This window comes from Suillus discolor (genome assembly GCF_016758755.1).
Source record: "Suillus discolor strain FC423 chromosome Unknown F5147scaffold_8, whole genome shotgun sequence".
In the NCBI taxonomy this organism is placed as follows: domain Eukaryota; kingdom Fungi; phylum Basidiomycota; class Agaricomycetes; order Boletales; family Suillaceae; genus Suillus; species Suillus discolor.
This window is the reverse complement of record NW_024541255.1, coordinates 808,119-825,626: the sequence shown is the minus strand read 5'-3', so window position 1 is coordinate 825,626 and position 17,508 is coordinate 808,119. Positions and strand designations below refer to the sequence as shown.

The following is a 17,508-nucleotide window of genomic DNA, read 5'->3' as shown; positions in this document are numbered from 1 at the left end:
TCTTGGTACGCATCGGCCGTTTTCGTGATCGCAGTATGAATCTGATGAGCTGCACCCTCCGGCAATTCTGATTGCAAGTCTGTGTGAGTATTAGAGCTCCGGAGTAGCTAAAGCCAACACATCAACTTTACTTAGACTTGGAGGCAGCACATTTATTACCTTCAGCAGAAATATGGCAGAGTATGCAGTCATAACGGAGGTTGTCTCTTGTCCGTAACGCTAGATAAAGTGTCAATGAGTAGGAATTGCACTAAAGCCAGACTTACCAAAACACCAAATTCCCTAAAGTCTTTAGATGCGATTCCCAGCACATTTAATGCATTTTCAAAACACGCAGATAAGGCGCGAACATGACTATTCGTGCGGTTGGCCTGAGGGAGACAGTATAGGAACGATGCGTCAAAACAAAATTGCGGACTTACAGGTGGGACACTGGATTGAACACCAAAACTATTCAAGAAAAGGCTCGAATAGAGGCAAAAGAGATTGGTAAAGGAAAAGTGGAAAGACTCTCCGTTAGCTATTAACAAGATATGAGGTCATGCATCAGGATATGAGATGTCGTGTTCGTCACCTTTTCTCATCTCATGGTCCCAGGTACTGGTCCACAGTGCAAGCTTCGCGTTGCAGTTTTTCAGCACCATATCGATATTGACTTGACTGTTTCCACCGTCCGAAAGACTCCGATTGGTGTGGAACATGTCTGTAGCCTCGGTCTAATACCATTGGATTCTGTCACGCAGGTGTTGAGAGAAAAGTCTCACCGCTATACGACGGAGTTGTGCGAAAGCAGAAACGATGACATCTTCGCATCGAATGGGGGTCCCACCCTGCTCATGCCAGGTGTCGGAGTGCCTTATGAAGTCATCCTGCAGCGTGTGTGAACCGTCATATCCTGGGAAAATAGAAAAGATTTACTTCAGGGAGCATCCAATGCCGACCTGTCTGCATGCTAAGACTCCGGTCATGTACAAAGAGGACGAGGTATGTCCTCTCTCGGTTTCGCCTTTCACGAAGCTGGAACTCGGTTTCATGAGCAGGAGGTTTTGCATGATATCGGTTGAGGCCAAGTTCCACAGCCATCCGACACGCCTGAACAAAATCAGACAATAATTCGAGATTGATGAACCCTGGCACTCACATATCCAATGTACATCCATGTCCGCTTCGATGAAATTAAGCTTAAGTAAGTTGAGACGAGTCCAAAACACGCTCACGTTGTCCTCTTGTTCTCTCCAATAAGTGAGACACGAAAATGCTTGGATCACTTCTACTCGTTTCCAACCTTCTGCGAATGCCCGGACCGCAAGATCGTTAGCAAGCCTCAGGCATTCCTTGTATAAGCTTGGTTCGAAGAATTTGCAGCCAGCCATTATCAAGGTCGTAAATAACAAAGGGCATTTAGACCGCACATAGGCAACGGAATGCAGAGCTGGATCGAAAAGATTTATAAATGGATTCAGTCGAAGGAAGATTGCATCAAAGAGGATCTTTGCTTTGTTTTCGTTGATTAAGCCGGCTGTGATTGGATCGTTATAGCCGATCGGGAGAGGCGCCGGGCGCAATGACTGGGGGAGGTAAGGATTTCGAGGCACGTGAAGCATTGGCGACTTGTGTTCTGGGTTGAGGATAGTCCTGAAAAAGGAGTTTTCCCTTCTGATTAATTTGGCAGGGAATTTCTCGTCACTCCTTTCCCCGTCCTCTTCCTCCTCTGGATCAACAGTACGTGAACTGACGCTTGAAGCTGCATATCCGTCTATGATAAGATGTTTTGAGTCACAGTTTGTACTCTTGTAGCACGAATAAATTACCAGCGGAACCATAAGCGTCAGAGGATTGGAGTCCGCTAAACTGAGTGTTATCTGCTTGAGGAGTACGAGGGTCGGCGGGGAATACTGTCGACAATGATGAATCACTTTGCTTGAGTTTCGCTGTGTTCAATCCTTTCTCTAAGCGTCGGAGCATTTTAGACGCTTCGGATAGCCTTGGGACATTGTGAGAGGCGATAGGCAACGCAAGAGAAATAATCTGACTTTGATCCAGGTTTTCGCCCCCTGCGATGCTTCTCAAAGACACATCTTATAGAAAAAGGGTTAACGTCTTGGCAGACTATCGGAACCATTCATTACTTACTCCACACCTGTTCTTGTACACCTTTGACAAGACTTGAGACCGTCCTCTGCCCCGACGCATTTCATCTATCAGGGATTCAGATATGAATTCTTTCTCTTGATCTGTCGACCACTCACCTTCGCTGCCCGACAAACGGTGCATGCTCTTGGATTGCGCACGATAGGCGCTTTTGAGCTGGAGTGAGGCTTGTTAAACATTCTTGATTGACCAGATTGCCGTCATAGAATGTCTTACGCTGCCCTTGACTGCTCGTCCACAAACTCTGAAGTGCCTTGCATTCCCACTTGAAGTCGATACGGTTATCAACGTCAACGGTGACTCGGCGTCTCTTTATCGACCGGGGAAGGCCGGTTAATTTAGACTGAAATTAAGGTGTAGAGGTGTTAAAATAATAGTGAGGAGGACGAGGAGACACTTCCACAGACAATAGAGGGGGAGGACAACGAATAGAGGTAGGAGGATGAACAATTGGAAGTAGTAATACGCTGCGATATCGATGAGGCGGAGAGAGATGGGGAAGGGCACAGTCGCAGTGGGATCTGTTGCAAATAAAGCCGGGCGGCAGAAAGAAGTCGAATTGCCGAACGCGGCAATCATAAAAATATCCGATTATTATACCAAACAACAAAATACAGAACAAACCTCATAATTAATTGAAGACTTGGACCACGATAATTAGTCTAGTAGAGTAATCTACTATGTTCAAGCACATAACGAACTGTCCTTATAGATGATTTATACTGTGATATTTGACGGTTGAATCTGCTGTACTCACGGGTATCTAGGCGTTATCCTCGTGTATCGCCTTATCCCAACATCCGAAAAGGGAGGGAACAAATAGTTCAATGAACGCAGGTTGCCGAGCTTAGGTACAGGTACGCTCCCTCCGGACTATTGGATATTTTTGGTTGACCGAAATTAAACGTTACACCATGTAGTCACCTTGCGGTAGTACTGTGTCGTGATTTTGAATGACATTTAGGTCTTAGGGATATCAGGCCGAGACAACGTGCACGTCTATTTAATTGAATATACACTAGCACCAAACGAGCAAGGTGACTCTCAAAATAACGACCAACGCAACTCCAACACGACTGTACAGCGGCTGAATTTAAACTCCGACTCGCGAAGTTATTTTCATACTAGTCCTTCTTCCCGTTGAGTCCGATACTTATTGCGGGGTTGGGGGGGCTTGCGTCTCACCGCTTTTCCGAAATAAATTGATTGATTTCGACTCTAGATTACATAAATAACTTGTTTTTCGTGAGCCTTCAGCGCAGCCGCGACCGAACCGTACAGGCATGGGTATGTGTTCTGACGGGTTCTGGCCACGCACTAAAAATATATTCAGGTCATTCCCAAGTCCTATCTCCCCAGGTACAACTACTCAGTACTCCAGCTGAGTGAGCGTTTGATGTGCGCGCAAAACACGACCTTGCGGATACTAGATTAGACTGGCTGCAAAGTCCGGTATACTATTTTGTTGAAAGTGTCGTCGTGAGCGTTTTTCCATGCCCTGCCATTTCACCAGAGTCTTCGACTCAGGATCGCGCTACATTACATGGCACAGAGCAAAGAGTGTATCAGCATTCTTACTGCGTAGGTCAAAGTTGACGCGGATGATTTGTCGTATGACAATCATGAATATGTGGAGTTACGACTGCTTATGGATACGCCTCGTGCCTAACACGTTCTTGCGTCTATTCTTCGCGAACGTCACCTTACGTGGATTAACCCTTTGTGGTACCTTGTCTACGACATATACAAGGACGGTATGCTCAGTCGATAGTAATCCTCGGTTCCCTTCGTCATGCCCCCACTCACTGGCAATGTTAACGTGGCTATTCGCCTTATTGGCGAGGTAACAATTTCAACGAATTCTAGCACAGCAACGCCTAGCACAAACACCGAACACGCTACAAGAATCTCCATCCCAGCAATCGTCGGCGGTACTGCCGCGGGGATTGCGCTTGCGGTGGCAGTGGCAGTTGGATGGAAATGGTGGTCATCGATCGTCAGACATTCCGACAAAAAGCGCCGCTCGCGAAGGGTATGGTCTATGTAATTCTCGACTTTATGATATCTTTGTCATTCATCGTGCTCAATAGCAAAATGTTCTCAGGAGACATGACCGAACCACTCCAAACAAACCAAGCGAGGCAGGTGGCCCCTCGAGCAATTCGGACAGTACTGGGTGCTCAGACGCGAAGAAGAGTCTTGCAGATTCATCACCAAAGACAATGGGCGCTATATCACCTTCCCCAACTCCCATTCAGCATTCCTTACGCATGGCTGCACCCTTGCCACCACCCCCAATAAAACCTCCACGGAATCCAGCTCGCGCTCTGAGACGGCCTTCAGGCCAATTCAAAGAGAGCCTCGCGCGTGGAAGCAGGTCATCATTTGCCTGGGCTTCGAACAGGTTGTCTCATAAATCAAGCATCAGCACTGCTTCAATGTATTCTACCCAGACTTATGAGGAGCAACAAGTGCGCGTGCCCGCAGCTGTCATAACAGCAGCTTTAGGTGGCACTAGACACCTTTCAAGACTTGGTCATAGCTCCGACCCCTACACCATCGGTGAAGAGCAGACAGAGTTGGTAGTTCCTAGCTCAAGCCTGCGGCCTTCTGCGCATATCGATGCAAACATTGCCCAATTACATCGAGTCTCAAATATCAGTGCTGGGTCATTGGGCCTGCAGCAGGGGGCACAAACAACTGATTCAATTGGAGTAGCATATGGGGGCGAAGAATCGTGATGTACTATGAAAAGCTTGGTGCAGGGAAGCCATTGGACTAGATGTTCTAGAGGGTGAATGATTGGACTATGGAATCAATACTACTAGCCATAAAATAGGATTTACACACTACTAGTCTATGAAACACGTCATGGACCATGATGGAAGTGTGGTGAGTCTTGGCTCTTGACGGTACCTACCTAAGAGAAGCGAGATGTTGCTGGCAGGTACATGCAGGACAGTGAGTCGAGAACCGAATGTCAGGATCAGTTTGCCTACCAATTCCGCTTGAGCTACACTAGCGTTAAACTCCCTCACTTCTCGCCAGCAGTCCAATGGTGCGGTAGGATTTTGTCTATGGGAGCGACAAATGAGTGATCTCAGGACGGAATAAAAAATTGACATAGGCTCACCTATAGCATAACACCACTGCTTCGCCGCTTTCCTTGACCGCAGGATAATCGCTGAGCTGTCTCCTGGTCTGAAATCTGTCCACCTTGGTACGAATCTCTTCAAGATCCCCCATCAACGTCATGCTGTTCTTGACATCGCCCTCGGCAACCTCTCCGCCTGCTGAGGACTTCTCCCGGTCAATGTTCTCCCTTTCAAGAGCGAGTTCAATTTCCCTCTGCACACTTTCCTCTTCCGCTCGTAGATGCTGCAGCTCTGCCTGTATGCGAGCACGTACGTGGGCATCAAGTGTGGATTGCCGTTCTGGCGAGGTGTCGGGTGACATTGAGCGATCTGAAAGGTGGTTCACAACATCCTGCGAGAACTTGATGTTTGCACACAACTTCAGAAGACTAGCCTTTAGGATAGGAAGAAGACCAAACCTGTATGGGCGTCTCGTTGTAAAAGACCTTTTCTTCTGTGTCCGCTTTGGACTGGCCAGCGCCCATGATTGACAAGGATTTCAGTAATAAATATTAGCGTTTAACTTTCCATTGGCGTTTCGGACTTTCAACTCGGGGAAGCTCGGCAAGCTTTACGGATGTGTATATTTCTATCGATAAGTATTTACAGCTCCAGGCCTCTTGGCACCCTCAATGCTACCTCACGATACAGGTACAACATCAAGGTATTCCAGGCGAAAATTGCCGAATGTCAACAGCAGAACGACAACGTTGACTGACCACTACAACTAAGTACCAATTAACCCGCAGCATGCCTATGTTGGTATTTATGACCGTAATCGAGTAGCCTTCACCAGTTGAGCGAGTACAGAGTCACAGAGAAGAAACTCGACTCACCAGTCTGGTTCGATTTCTGAAAGTATTCTTATCCTAACAAAAGATGAAGTTTACGGCCCATCACACAAGTAGGTAGACATACTGTGTCCTCTTGGTTTCTTCCACTTCGTGGAAGACCACCCATCCGGTCCGCGGCTTCCGAGTGAAGAGCACAGATGTTGGGTGAACATATAGAGTCTGCTTGAGTGAACAAAGGTGAATATCATACATTTAGCATTGCTTACTTTGTTTCCCTTCACCGACCGGTACGTTCCATCTGCAACCCATCGGGCACCGTTGCGCCAATACCCACTGACCAAACATTGCCGAAGTCGCTTAGCATCACCTTCGCAGCTCTGGAGTGGCAAGTTGAAGCGAATCATGTATTTCTTCAACTGGGACCGAATTGATACCGCTCTGGACATGGCGCGGAAGTTGAGAGCATGAGCTTTACACCACGATGAAGATCGACCGTATTTAGTGAAAGCATTATATGCTACCGAACATAAGCAATCAACTTTTAGGTGTAACGAGCAAATACCATTTAAAAGGGTCAGATGGTCCTGGACCAATATTGTCAGTCTGCTGAATTGAGGCGAATCAGGATGGATCATACCCCTTCCTCGGTTGTGAATTTTCGTCTCTCCAGTTCTGCAATTGCTCCGGGAGCACCATCGGGTATGACAAATGCATCCTATGGTGTAAACAGGTGAATATGATAGTTACGCCAGTCCCATGAGGCACTCACTTGTATTGAAATCATAGAAGCAATTGTAAGAATTTCTTCACCGCAGTTAAAGTCCTTCGAAGTGAAAAGCTGCCTGTACATCAAGCCGTGCAACAAAAGTTGATACTGGTAGGAGAGCGCACCATTCTAGCTATATTGACTTCGATGGGGCATTCTGCAACTCGTTCGCCGATCGGAGTAAGGAGGCCATTGTCCCCAATCATTCCTGCAGAAAAGAGCCCCTCAAGCGCACGGAGAATACTCTCTGCTGGAGGCGCAGAGACCCATTCAAACTTCATAAGGTCATCTATACCTAGAGACTTCAATTGCAGAATCGGAGTGGTCATATCAGTGCGAGTGATCTCAGGCGGCGTGCTTGTAGGAAGGGAGGCGAAAGCGGATTCAGGATATAACCGATAGCAAATTCCTGGCGATGTCCGTCCAGCGCGGCCAGTCCTCTGTATAGCAGATGCTTTGGAAACAGGAACTGTAGACAGCGAGGCAAGGAAAGTAGTTGGATTATATGTCCGTATCTGGGGCCTATGAGAACGCGATCAAGACGGTAATGAAGCTCACCTTTACGAACCCACTGTCGACAACAAACTTCACCCCATCGATGGTGACGCTGGCCTAATTGGATCATAAGACGCCAAGTTACTACAAATGGCGCGACTTACTTCCGCGATGTTTGTGGCAGCGATAACCTTTCGCGTCCCTCGTTCTGCAACATTGAATATCCTAAGCTGTTCTTCCGTACTTAAGCCAGCGTGCAATGCAAGAGGGATTATCTGTGTAGCTCCTCGCGGAAGTCTAGAAAGCATAAGAGTTTTCATGAGCACGGGGAAATACACAAGGAAATAGAACGCGCACGTAGGAAGAAGTTCTGTAAGTTCCTCTAAGCATCTTTCTATTTCTTCGCGTCCCGTCAGGAATATCAAAATGTCACCAGCGCCGTGCTGCGTAATAGGAGGTGTTGTGGTAAAGGGCAAGAAGGGACAGGGGACGCACCTGCAGGTTAATGCTCCATGCAACTTCCACTGCTTTCCTCACATAGTCCGGAGCGGACTCTTGAAGGTAAGCAACTTCAACAGGAAACATACGCCCTTCCAGACTGACAATAGTGGCGTCGTCTGGATGTGTCCCCGAAGTGAAGTATTCTAAGAATGCTTTAGCATCCAAAGTAGCTGATGACACTATCAGCCGAAGTGATGGGCGCTTGCGCCTAATTCTGCAAATTGCGCCATCTTAGTGGTCAAGGGGAAAGATTAAAGCAAGTTTGACCAACTTCTTCAAGATACCAAGCAGTAGATCTGTGTAAAGACTTCGCTCATGCGCCTCGTCAATCTGGAAACCCACTGAGCATATGCTGACAAGAGTGATGCAGGACTAACCATAATGACGCTGTAGCGCGAAAGGAGAGGATCTATCAGTGTCTCTCGAAAGAGCATGCCGTCAGTCATGTAGCATATCCGGGTTCGCTCCTTGTCGCTGACATCTTCAAAGCGAATAGTATATCCAACCTATGAGAATATTCGTGAGCGATGCAGAGGCACACCAGCTTGGCGGCGTACCTCATCTCCAAGGAGGGTACCAACTTCCGTTGCGACTCTGATAGCGACAGACGTTGCGGCGACGCGTCGTGGTTGGGTGCAGGCAATAATATTACCTTCTGATGCCCATCCAGATTCTAGGAGATACTGTGGTAGTTCTCAGCCTGTAGTGAGATGGAACTGGGATCATTGATGAAATTTGATGATTGCTCACGAGTTGTTTTTCCTGAACCCGTTTGTCCGACAACGATTGTGACACCATATCTTTCTATGCAATGCAAAAGTTTTTGTCCTGAAAAACAGAGTTGGATAGTGCTTAGAACACAACGACAGTGAGTGAACATACGGTGTTGCCAAATGGGCAATCGTTCACGCTGCGCTTGTATAGAAAGGAAGCCATGCGAAGGTGCAGATTGAACGACATTTCCTTCCTCCTCTGTTTCCCTGTCATGTGTGCTTCCAGGTCCAGCAGTTCCTGGCTTCCAGAACGTCAAAGTGGACATGACGGTGGGTGGGAAGTGTGGTCTAAGTATAACGATCGGTAGATAGTTGTTTGAATCCGAAGGCTTTGCGGCACGCAATTGTTCAAACAACCACCAATAACGCGTTGCATTTCTTGTTATTACAATTAATCCTCACCTTTCCTCCCTTGCAGATGGATGCTCGAGAAGATCTACCTAAAATATCAGTGGAGACTGAACAGGACTGGCGACGTCTTCAGCGAAATATATCGACTGCTTTCCTGGATAGATTGGACTTGGAACTTGAATCTCAGGGTGTCAGCCAAGACAGGGAATCATTTCTGCCTCACATAAATCAAGTGAGTAAAGCATATTACATTCAAACACGATATTCTGAAATTTGTTAGTTTCTTGACACACTTTTTGCGATAACTAGACCAAATCTTCGTATCAACGGACGCACCACCGAAGAACCATACGATGACGACGAAGGTGAGGGCTACATGTTCGACAAGGAATTAATTTTACTTACGAATGGTAGGGATGGAGCCTTTTGATGAGGCTCTTGATCGACATATTTGGTCGCTTTCCGATCAGCGACTGAAGTGGGATAGGGAAATTGGAGGTCGCCGTCGGACGCGTCCCACCGAAGTCGAAGCCATGATTCAGGGGGTTTACACTCAGCATCGTGACGTTGACATGAATATCGATGCAAATCAGGAATCATATCTCTCAGATCTAGATGGTACGTGCAGACGTTGGATGGGGGAACACATCTAACCGGCCAATAGGCAGCCAACTTGATCCTGCGATAGAAGAGACTTTCGTGAATGCTGTTACTATGTCGGCTCAGCTTTCTCAGGTAGGGTTCTTCCAGTGCATAATTCAACGTACTTCATGGTCTCTGTAGTCCACTTCCATGCAGTATGAACGGGCAAACAGATTTTCTGCTGTTTCGACCGAGGTCAAGGCACTGAAACCTTGATATCTACACACATACGACGTGACGCACACTGGGACTAACACAATACAGAGCACTATTATCACGATCCCCTGAATCCGCCTCTTCCACCTCGAGGTGCAAAACCTCCACTGCTACCACGACTACTTCCTCCTCTGAAACCTCCTCTAAAACCGCCCCGGTCGCCACCGAAGCCACCTCTTACCCCACCCCTACTTGTCCCTCGTCCTCCCCGTCCTCGTCCCCCGGGGGCACCCCGTCCCCGCGGCCCACTGCCCCTTGCGGTACCGCGCCCGCGTTCTGAAGATGATCTCCAGTGAATCGGAGGCATATATAAGAGAGGAGAAAACGTACTTGTTACACCTAGAGAATAAGGCTCAGGCGCAGAAGTGGAAAGACCCATAGAATATAACATACCTGCAACTTTTGGTTTTGGGAGGAATCGCTCGATGGGTAGCAATTTATCGCCTCCGATATATACTTTATCTCCTTGCTTGAAGCTACTTGCAATCATACCTTCTCCCATTTTGACTGAGAAATAAACTTCATTGATAGGGCCAAGGATCTCGTCAACCTTGCCGATCACAGATTTGTTTTGGAGGTAAATGGGAGCGTTAAAGTAGGGAACCTTGTCTGATATGAGAGAGGAGCAGAACATCTCATCCTCTACAGCATGCATGAATGTCCCCATTTCTGCAAACCATGAAAACGGTGACGCGAAATTGCAAAGATAATAAATATCAATATCTTACCGACGACTGTAGCTGGAGGACCAAAATCGCGTTGCTGGAAACCTCCACGTCCCCCACCACGTCCTAGAAGAATGAGCCAAATTGGTCGCTCAATAAGAATTATACGCGTACCTCCTCCTCTGCTAAAACCTCTTGCTCCTCGACTCATGGTGTGCGAGGAATAAAAACAACGTGATTATGTAAGCGGATAGTTACAGCTGTATAGTTGTATGCTTGGCATATGCACATCACATCCAGCCTGTAGAACACTGGCCGGCAAAGCCAACTTCCTTCGACAAGCTTTGGGATTCAATGAGCTTATTCTTTCGTCACTTGCCCAGCGTAGAAGGCGAGTTCACTCTCGAAGATCCTCCAAACAAGGCTGATAGCGATACTGTGCTCCTGAGCTCCCGATTGTGGGCATATTTATCTGCACCGCAGGATTCACGTATTCTTGTCCTAATATCTTCGGGCGACTCAATCGCACCCTTATTAACATTCCAAGACTTGGAATGCTTGACCTGTTGGGCCAACGAGGATCCTGATGTGCGTCCATTAAACCGGTCATGTTTTGTTCCACCTATTCATTGTCACAAGGTCGAGTGCATCACAGTTCCACCTCACTGGCCAAACCTATATCCTCATATTTTTGGATCATTCAATGGCCGGCGGAAACTGCGAGTGTCTCGTGCAGAAGATGTCGCTCTCTCCGAAGTGGTTTTGACAGCCCAAACTGCCGATGCATACAGTTTTGCATTGTCCCACAGTTTTGCCTTTGAGGAATGGCTTTTCCAGTCATCGCCGATCATTCGAACTGGTGAAGAATTACACCTTCCCGGAACGTTATTTCTCTCAAATGGCGACGTTTCTGAAACGTTGTCCTCAGCGCTCCGCTCATGTCGCTACAAAATTGATGTCACTTATCCATACTCTCAAGGGATTGTGGAGCGCAATGTCACACAGTTTGTGGTGGCTTGTTTCGACGAAGGAGCAGAAACTGGATGCACATCGGTTGTCGGCGAATACCCATCCGATGTTGAGATAGCTTCGGAGCCACTGGAGATCAGCGAGTCTTTTCTCATCACTGCTGCACTTCCAGCAACCGTGGCTCAACATAAGGGCCCCTATGAGGGCGAGTGTGTGTGTGTGTCAGTTTGAATGTCCTGCTAACGTAACTGAATGTTGCAGCCGTCGCAACGAATGCCTATTTCCGTCTTCAGCCAATTTTGCGAGCGACTGCAGATATCTTTAACCATGATGTCGCTCTGTACCTGCGAACATCTGATTTTCGTCGGGTTGGCATCCTCGATGGAGACTGGGTACATCATCTGTCTTATTTTGCGCGAAGCTAAACTTTCTATCTCAGGCTATCGTGAGTGATCTCAAGTCATCCCAGGCAAGATTGGTGCAGGTGTTTGCGCATGATTACAAATCGGTCCCTTCGTATGTTTTTGATATGTGATCTTATTCCAATCTGAAGGGATTTCTAGTGGTGTTGTGAAGGCCTCGCCGTCGCTGATTTCCAACATCCATGCAGACTCTTCTAGTCTGGTGTGGATTCGTCCGAGCCCTTTTGGTAACCGTCAACCAGCAATACCAGTGGCTCGTGCACTTACTCTCTCTCGCATCGCATCTCCGTTTTCCACCGGACGCAAGTTCGAGACTCTTTTTCTTCAAGAAATACAATCCTACTTCAGTTCCTGTAAACGCTTGGTCAAACCAGGAGATCTCATTAATGTGTCTATTGATGTCGACGACGCAGAACTTACTGACAAGCTTGACAATAGCAAGCTCCCGATCCATCGGTGAGCTAAGGTCTACACAAAATATTCGAAGCCTACCTCATTCTGATACAGGCTGCCGAGCGGTAATGCAGTGGTGTCCTTCGTCGTGGACAAAGTCGACTACGACCCTACCAGTGCTGTTGATGAGTATTGCAGCCATCCGCAGTTTTCTCGAGGCGACTACGGCTGTTTCATCGAATCCCAGCACACTCAGATTGTGCAACTCGGAATACAACATAAAGGTATACCAGACATACACAACTGCAATGCCTTTCGTGAGGACTTTAGCTTTTGTAGGGTTGAGTGACGTGTCATTGACAGGCGAGTAGAGAACGCTAGTGCCAGATCAGGGGAATCACCCTTCACAATGGATGCAATGATTCGTTTGTCGGACGCGCCTCGATTCAAAGGAGCTGCGGAATTTGGTGTCTGGCCACTTCTGCTTATTTCAGGAGCTCGAGGATCTGGGAAGTTTACAATGGCCTCTTCTGTAGCCCGACGCCTTGGAATACATATTGTGGAAGTATGGTCAATCGCTGGACTCATACTTCACTAGATTCATTCATCCCATCTATAGATCAACTGTTTTGCGATAGTTTCGGAAAACGAGACCAATACAGAAGGCAGCTTAAGAGCTCGAATTGAAATGGCAATTTCATGCGCGCCATGCGCGATCGTGATTCGGCACCTAGACGCGCTGTCTCAGTCTACTGCAGCTTCGGAACCGGGAAAAGGTGTGCAGATATTAGTATGACATCATCTTCTTAACCAATACCATAGGTGCAACAATATCACATGCGCTGAACGATTGTCTAGCGGATGTGGAAACCCATATGCAATCTACGGGCAGCCAGATTTTCGTTATCGCAACAGCGAGTGACACATCCAAGGCCCCTGCCATCCTCCTCTCGCGCTTTACAAACGAATTCGTGCTAAAGGTGCGATCGCTATTGATTGCTCACACAGACACTCTGTATAACCTTCGTTGCACCTCTTACAGGCTCCGACTGAGGCAGAACGATTGAGCATAATATATCATCGCATAATTGATATCAAACTGGCTTCTGATATTTCAGTGGCTTCTTTTGCCACGCAGACTGCTGCACTAGTTGCCATTGATATAGCCGATTTTTTGACACAAGCGGAGGTTATTGCTGTCAGAGAGTCACTGTGCGGTCAGAGCTTTTCGAGTTAATAATCTCGCTGATCACGATGTTTGCAGTGATAAAATTACTTGCCGGACACGGTCCCTAAGTACGATAGCTATTCGAGCAAATCAGGTGGAATTGTCACTTTTGAAGGCGAGGACAACTTTCTCTCAAAACATTGGGGCTCCGAAGATCCCTGCTGTCATGTGGGAGGACATTGGTGGACTGTCAAGAGTAAAGAACGAAATATTGGACACTATCCAACTTCCATTGGAGCACCCTGAGTTATTCATCGAGGGATTAAAGAAGCGTTCAGGTGCACTCATTTGCTAGTCTAGTTACCCAGCTGCTAAATTAGGCGCCACACAGGAATCTTGTTGTATGGACCTCCGGGCACGGGAAAAACGCTGCTCGCAAAAGCAGTAGCAACTTCATGCTCGTTGAACTTCTTTTCGGTGAAAGGACCCGAACTTCTGAACATGTATATTGGAGAGTCTGAGGCAAATGTTCGACGAATATTTCAACGTGCGCGTGATGCAAAACCATGCGTCATTTTCTTCGATGAACTCGACTCTGTGGCGCCAAAGCGAGGCAATCAAGGGGACTCGGGTGGTGTTATGGACCGTATCGTAAGTCAACTTCTTGCAGAACTGGATGGTATGTCTGCTGGAAGTGGAGGCGACGTCTTCGTCATCGGAGCTACCAATCGCCCCGACCTATTAGACCCAGCTCTTTTACGCCCCGGAAGGTTTGACGTCACGTTGTCTTATGAAACTAGCCTTACGTTCTTTCCTTAGGTTTGACCGAATGTTATATCTCGGGGTCAGCGAGACGCACGAAGCTCAACTTGATATCCTTCGTGCGCTCACAAGAAAATTCAAGCTCGATCGTGATCTTAGTCTCGCAGACATTGCTAAAGAGTGCCCGTTCCACTACACGGGAGCCGACTTCTATGCTTTATGCTCTGATGCAATGTTAAATGCACTAAACAGGAAGGTTGCTGAGCTGGATGGCAAAATAGGTCTGTCGGGACTCATGATATGTATGACATTCTAACGATACACTGAACAGCACAACTCAACAAACAGTCAGAATTTCGGCAGCATCAACTGACACCTCAGTACTATCTCACTGAAATAGCCGGATCAGGTGACTTACACATTTTGGTCACTCAGATGGACTTCATCCGTGCTCTGAATGAATTAGCCCCTAGTGTTAGTGCAGTAGAGATGCAGCACTATGCTACTATTCAGAAGAGATTCATGCAGGAGATAGTGGAAGATATGTAACTGATAATGCTGTCTGGATGCCATAAATACCTTTTTGCATGATGACCTATTGGAGGGGCTCAATTGACACTTGCAAGGTGATTGCAACCTCATTTAGGGATGTATTAGGGACATATTTTGCATCAGTAATTTCACCAAATCCTTATTTAGCCTTATCTTACTTAATGCTTGCAAATGAGATTCTTGAATTAACTTAAAGGTTGCTTTCCTGTCTTGGGACATGAGGGTATGGCAGCGAGGATTTGTCAGCGTGTGTCCTGGGATGTGATGGTAGGGCATGTGACGCAAAGACCCCATGCTCGTGTAGGAGAAGTCAATACGACGAATGTGGACAAAGTTTGGAGGGGTCGTTCTTGGCTCATCCATTGTAGTTTGTTGTTGTTGTTGTTGTTGTTGTTGTTGTTGTTGTTGTTGTTGTTGTTGTTGTTGTTGTTGTTTCATTGTTTCATTGTCTTCATATTGCAATAGTGTTATGACTGGGGTCGTTCTTCTTTACAATGACTGAATGGTCAAGCCCAGTGAAAAGTGGATATTGGGTGTACCCACGCAAAGCTTGGTAAGTATCGGTGTCACAAAATATTGTCAGAACTTGGCAGATCAACCGCTTTTTTGGGCCTTCGAGCTTCTAGGGAAAACGAGGCTAGTCACGCTATGCGACTATACTAGCTTAGCCAATATTTACCTAGTTTTTTTGGTTGTAGCACAAATCAAGTGAAATCGAGCGAGACAAGCTATGCGTGCAATTCAGCGTGGGTCGGATCATAATGTACATGCACATCTAGTATGAAAAAACAACGAGCAGAGCAACAAAACGACAGCAGGACTGAAGACAGCAATAATGACAGTGATAAAAGAAACAACAGCAACGAGAAAAATGATGGCGATTATTCCTGGGGGTGACTGTTATTGACCATGCTACCAGTAGCGCACTCGATAGCGCTTGCTTTAGCCTATATGAGAATATAGTTAGTGTCAGTGCCAGGTCAACAGTAGCATACAAAGGTATACCCGTTTAATTTGTTCAACTTGATCAACAAATGGCTGCCACAAGGCAAGTGAGGATGCGACTCAGTGCTAACATGAACATATATGCGAACCTTTCGCATCTCTTCGGACATATTGTCCCAGTATGCAGCAAATTCACCGACAGTAACAGCTCTCCCTTTGTTTTGTTCTTTGTATGCGATGGCACATAGGTTTCTATGGCAGCAGATAGTATTTAGATTATGAGCCATTATAATATATCATGCACACACCTAGCGGTATTTGATTTGGTGGGACGCAGCACAGCGTTCAGGTTTGATTCTTTTTTCTTCTTTGGAATGCCCATCAACGGTGGCATACTGGCAGCAGGTGGTTGCATTCCGAGTCCGACCGGATGTATTATGGGAATATCTGCAAGTGTCACATTAGCAAAAGCAGGGGTGATCGGTCCAGTAACAGGTGTTTTCAACGACGACGCAAGGTTCTCAAGAAGACTGTGGATTGAAGCAGAAGGTGGCGGCGATGTGGGTGCAAGCTCAGGCACAGAACAAATCATTTTCGAGTCGGTCGGAGATGTGTTGGATTCGAAAATGCTGTGAATATGAGTGTCGACGATGCCTTCATAGTTGTCCTCTTGTTCGACTATCGTAAGTGAATTTGGCTGTTCGAGGGGGATGATATCTGCATCAAGATCAGCCGACATGTGTTGATCTGCAGTCTGTCCGAGGGAGACAATATCTGCATTGAGATTAGTCGATGTGCTGTATTGATCTGCAGTATGCGCCAGTGGGCTGATGATCTATCAAAAATTTAGTAAGTGACGTGACAATGACAATGAACCTTACTTGGACGGCACAATTCTTTCCCTTGTTGACAAACAATGTTCCAGCTGCCACGAGAGGTCTGACAACAGCTGTTGATGATGATGGGAGAGATGGAACTCGTTGAATAGCTGAGCAAGGATCATCATTGTCGACTCATTTCTTCTTAGGTTGACTACCCAAGGTGAAAATCGTAAGGGAAGGTGGGCATTTGGATTTGGCAGAGCTCAACCTCTGTAATGGGGCTGTGCTACTGAAGTGTTCCATCTTGATGTCCAGAGCAGATTCGACCTTTACAGATTCTGTTTTGATACCAGGATCCTCTTCGGGCTTTCCACTCCAAGCAGGGAAATAGGTTGTTGCAAATTGACGTGCCTTCCAGTCATGCACACAGTACCGGAACTCGGAGAAATGTGCACGCATGTGACGATAAAAAAAAGTCTGACCAAATGTGTCGGTCTTCGTCCATGTTGTCCCACAGTGTCCATAAATTTTCATAGTTGTCCAAGCTGCGCGTGCTTCATTGCGCATTGTCTCTTGATCCTCTCCTGATGCAACACTGCGGTCCTTTTGAATCAAGTAGTGACATGGCCCTGGGCCTGAGATATCGTCCACATCGAGTGCGTCGAGGACACCGCGAGTCCTCTTCTTCTCATTGGTCCAGTCTGCCTTTCGATAGAATAACTTCTGCGGCTTGTCAATCATCTGTTCATCGAGCAGAGGGGATGGATCTATGCTCATGACAAGAGCAACAACTGGGTCATGCAAGGTACTATCATGTAGATTTGATGAGCCTGCATCAAGACGCTCAAGGAGTTGCTGATATGAGTCGCTAGCAGATCGTAGTTTGCCTTCGAGAGAAGTAACCTTGTCTTCTAACTTGCGTGATTTTTTTGTTAATGTGACTATACGTGCCTCGAGAGACTGTTTGTCTTCCATAAGAGATCGCATT

General features: G+C 46.9%; 8 protein-coding genes across 8 annotated transcripts; 3 read left to right on the top strand and 5 right to left on the bottom strand.

The window, feature by feature from the left end:
• Positions 1-90: 90 nt before the first annotated feature.
• On the bottom strand, positions 91-2,330 carry F5147DRAFT_569725 (fungal-specific transcription factor domain-containing protein; the record flags this gene model as incomplete). Its single annotated transcript, XM_041430962.1, has 12 exons — positions 91-219; positions 267-371; positions 423-520; positions 575-716; positions 765-869; positions 919-1,092; positions 1,142-1,165; positions 1,218-1,756; positions 1,812-1,984; positions 2,034-2,078; positions 2,134-2,198; positions 2,250-2,330. The coding sequence occupies 12 exons, from the start codon at positions 2,328-2,330 to the stop codon at positions 91-93; spliced, it is 1,680 nt and encodes a 559-aa protein (XP_041297035.1).
• A 1,514-nt stretch (positions 2,331-3,844) lies between these two features.
• On the top strand, positions 3,845-5,096 carry F5147DRAFT_414828 (uncharacterized protein). Its single transcript, XM_041429698.1, has 2 exons — positions 3,845-4,183; positions 4,242-5,096. Exons 1-2 carry the CDS (start codon positions 3,944-3,946, stop codon positions 4,890-4,892), a joined length of 891 nt encoding a protein of 296 aa, XP_041297034.1. The 5' UTR covers positions 3,845-3,943; the 3' UTR covers positions 4,893-5,096.
• On the bottom strand, positions 5,068-5,770 carry F5147DRAFT_743750 (uncharacterized protein; the record flags this gene model as incomplete). Its single annotated transcript, XM_041439625.1, has 4 exons — positions 5,068-5,091; positions 5,151-5,226; positions 5,285-5,646; positions 5,705-5,770. The coding sequence occupies 4 exons, from the start codon at positions 5,768-5,770 to the stop codon at positions 5,068-5,070; spliced, it is 528 nt and encodes a 175-aa protein (XP_041297033.1).
• Positions 5,771-6,050: 280 nt separating this feature from the next.
• F5147DRAFT_676873 (P-loop containing nucleoside triphosphate hydrolase protein) lies at positions 6,051-8,921 on the bottom strand. Its single transcript, XM_041436078.1, has 16 exons — positions 8,724-8,921; positions 8,592-8,669; positions 8,399-8,535; positions 8,219-8,347; positions 8,113-8,171; positions 7,836-8,055; positions 7,698-7,783; positions 7,505-7,637; positions 7,404-7,457; positions 6,971-7,360; positions 6,849-6,917; positions 6,717-6,794; positions 6,642-6,663; positions 6,346-6,596; positions 6,204-6,298; positions 6,051-6,154 (listed from the first exon to the last, which is right to left on the bottom strand). The coding sequence occupies exons 1-16, from the start codon at positions 8,878-8,880 to the stop codon at positions 6,118-6,120; spliced, it is 1,995 nt and encodes a 664-aa protein (XP_041297032.1). The 5' UTR covers positions 8,881-8,921; the 3' UTR covers positions 6,051-6,117.
• Positions 8,922-8,960: 39 nt separating this feature from the next.
• On the top strand, positions 8,961-9,852 carry F5147DRAFT_414623 (uncharacterized protein). Its single transcript, XM_041429697.1, has 5 exons — positions 8,961-9,197; positions 9,246-9,330; positions 9,380-9,583; positions 9,630-9,700; positions 9,749-9,852. Exons 1-5 carry the CDS (start codon positions 9,033-9,035, stop codon positions 9,821-9,823), a joined length of 600 nt encoding a protein of 199 aa, XP_041297031.1. The 5' UTR covers positions 8,961-9,032; the 3' UTR covers positions 9,824-9,852.
• Positions 9,853-10,214: 362 nt separating this feature from the next.
• F5147DRAFT_531437 (H/ACA ribonucleoprotein complex, subunit Gar1/Naf1) lies at positions 10,215-10,612 on the bottom strand (the record flags this gene model as incomplete). The annotated part of the gene is made up of 2 exons (XM_041430088.1): positions 10,215-10,492; positions 10,552-10,612. Coding segments are annotated over 2 exons (339 nt in total), but the record flags the coding sequence as incomplete, so codon positions are not given.
• A 159-nt stretch (positions 10,613-10,771) lies between these two features.
• F5147DRAFT_676863 (P-loop containing nucleoside triphosphate hydrolase protein) lies at positions 10,772-14,950 on the top strand. The gene is made up of 14 exons (XM_041436077.1): positions 10,772-11,076; positions 11,128-11,662; positions 11,719-11,849; positions 11,897-11,973; positions 12,021-12,335; positions 12,387-12,589; positions 12,644-12,837; positions 12,892-13,048; positions 13,095-13,252; positions 13,315-13,484; positions 13,537-13,778; positions 13,832-14,210; positions 14,260-14,483; positions 14,534-14,950. The coding sequence occupies exons 1-14, from the start codon at positions 10,843-10,845 to the stop codon at positions 14,749-14,751; spliced, it is 3,237 nt and encodes a 1,078-aa protein (XP_041297029.1). The 5' UTR covers positions 10,772-10,842; the 3' UTR covers positions 14,752-14,950.
• Positions 14,951-15,635: 685 nt separating this feature from the next.
• On the bottom strand, positions 15,636-17,495 carry F5147DRAFT_769771 (uncharacterized protein; the record flags this gene model as incomplete). Its single annotated transcript, XM_041441074.1, has 6 exons — positions 15,636-15,701; positions 15,760-15,792; positions 15,849-15,951; positions 16,008-16,534; positions 16,581-16,687; positions 16,736-17,495. 6 exons carry the CDS (start codon positions 17,493-17,495, stop codon positions 15,636-15,638), a joined length of 1,596 nt encoding a protein of 531 aa, XP_041297028.1.
• Positions 17,496-17,508: the final 13 nt, after the last annotated feature.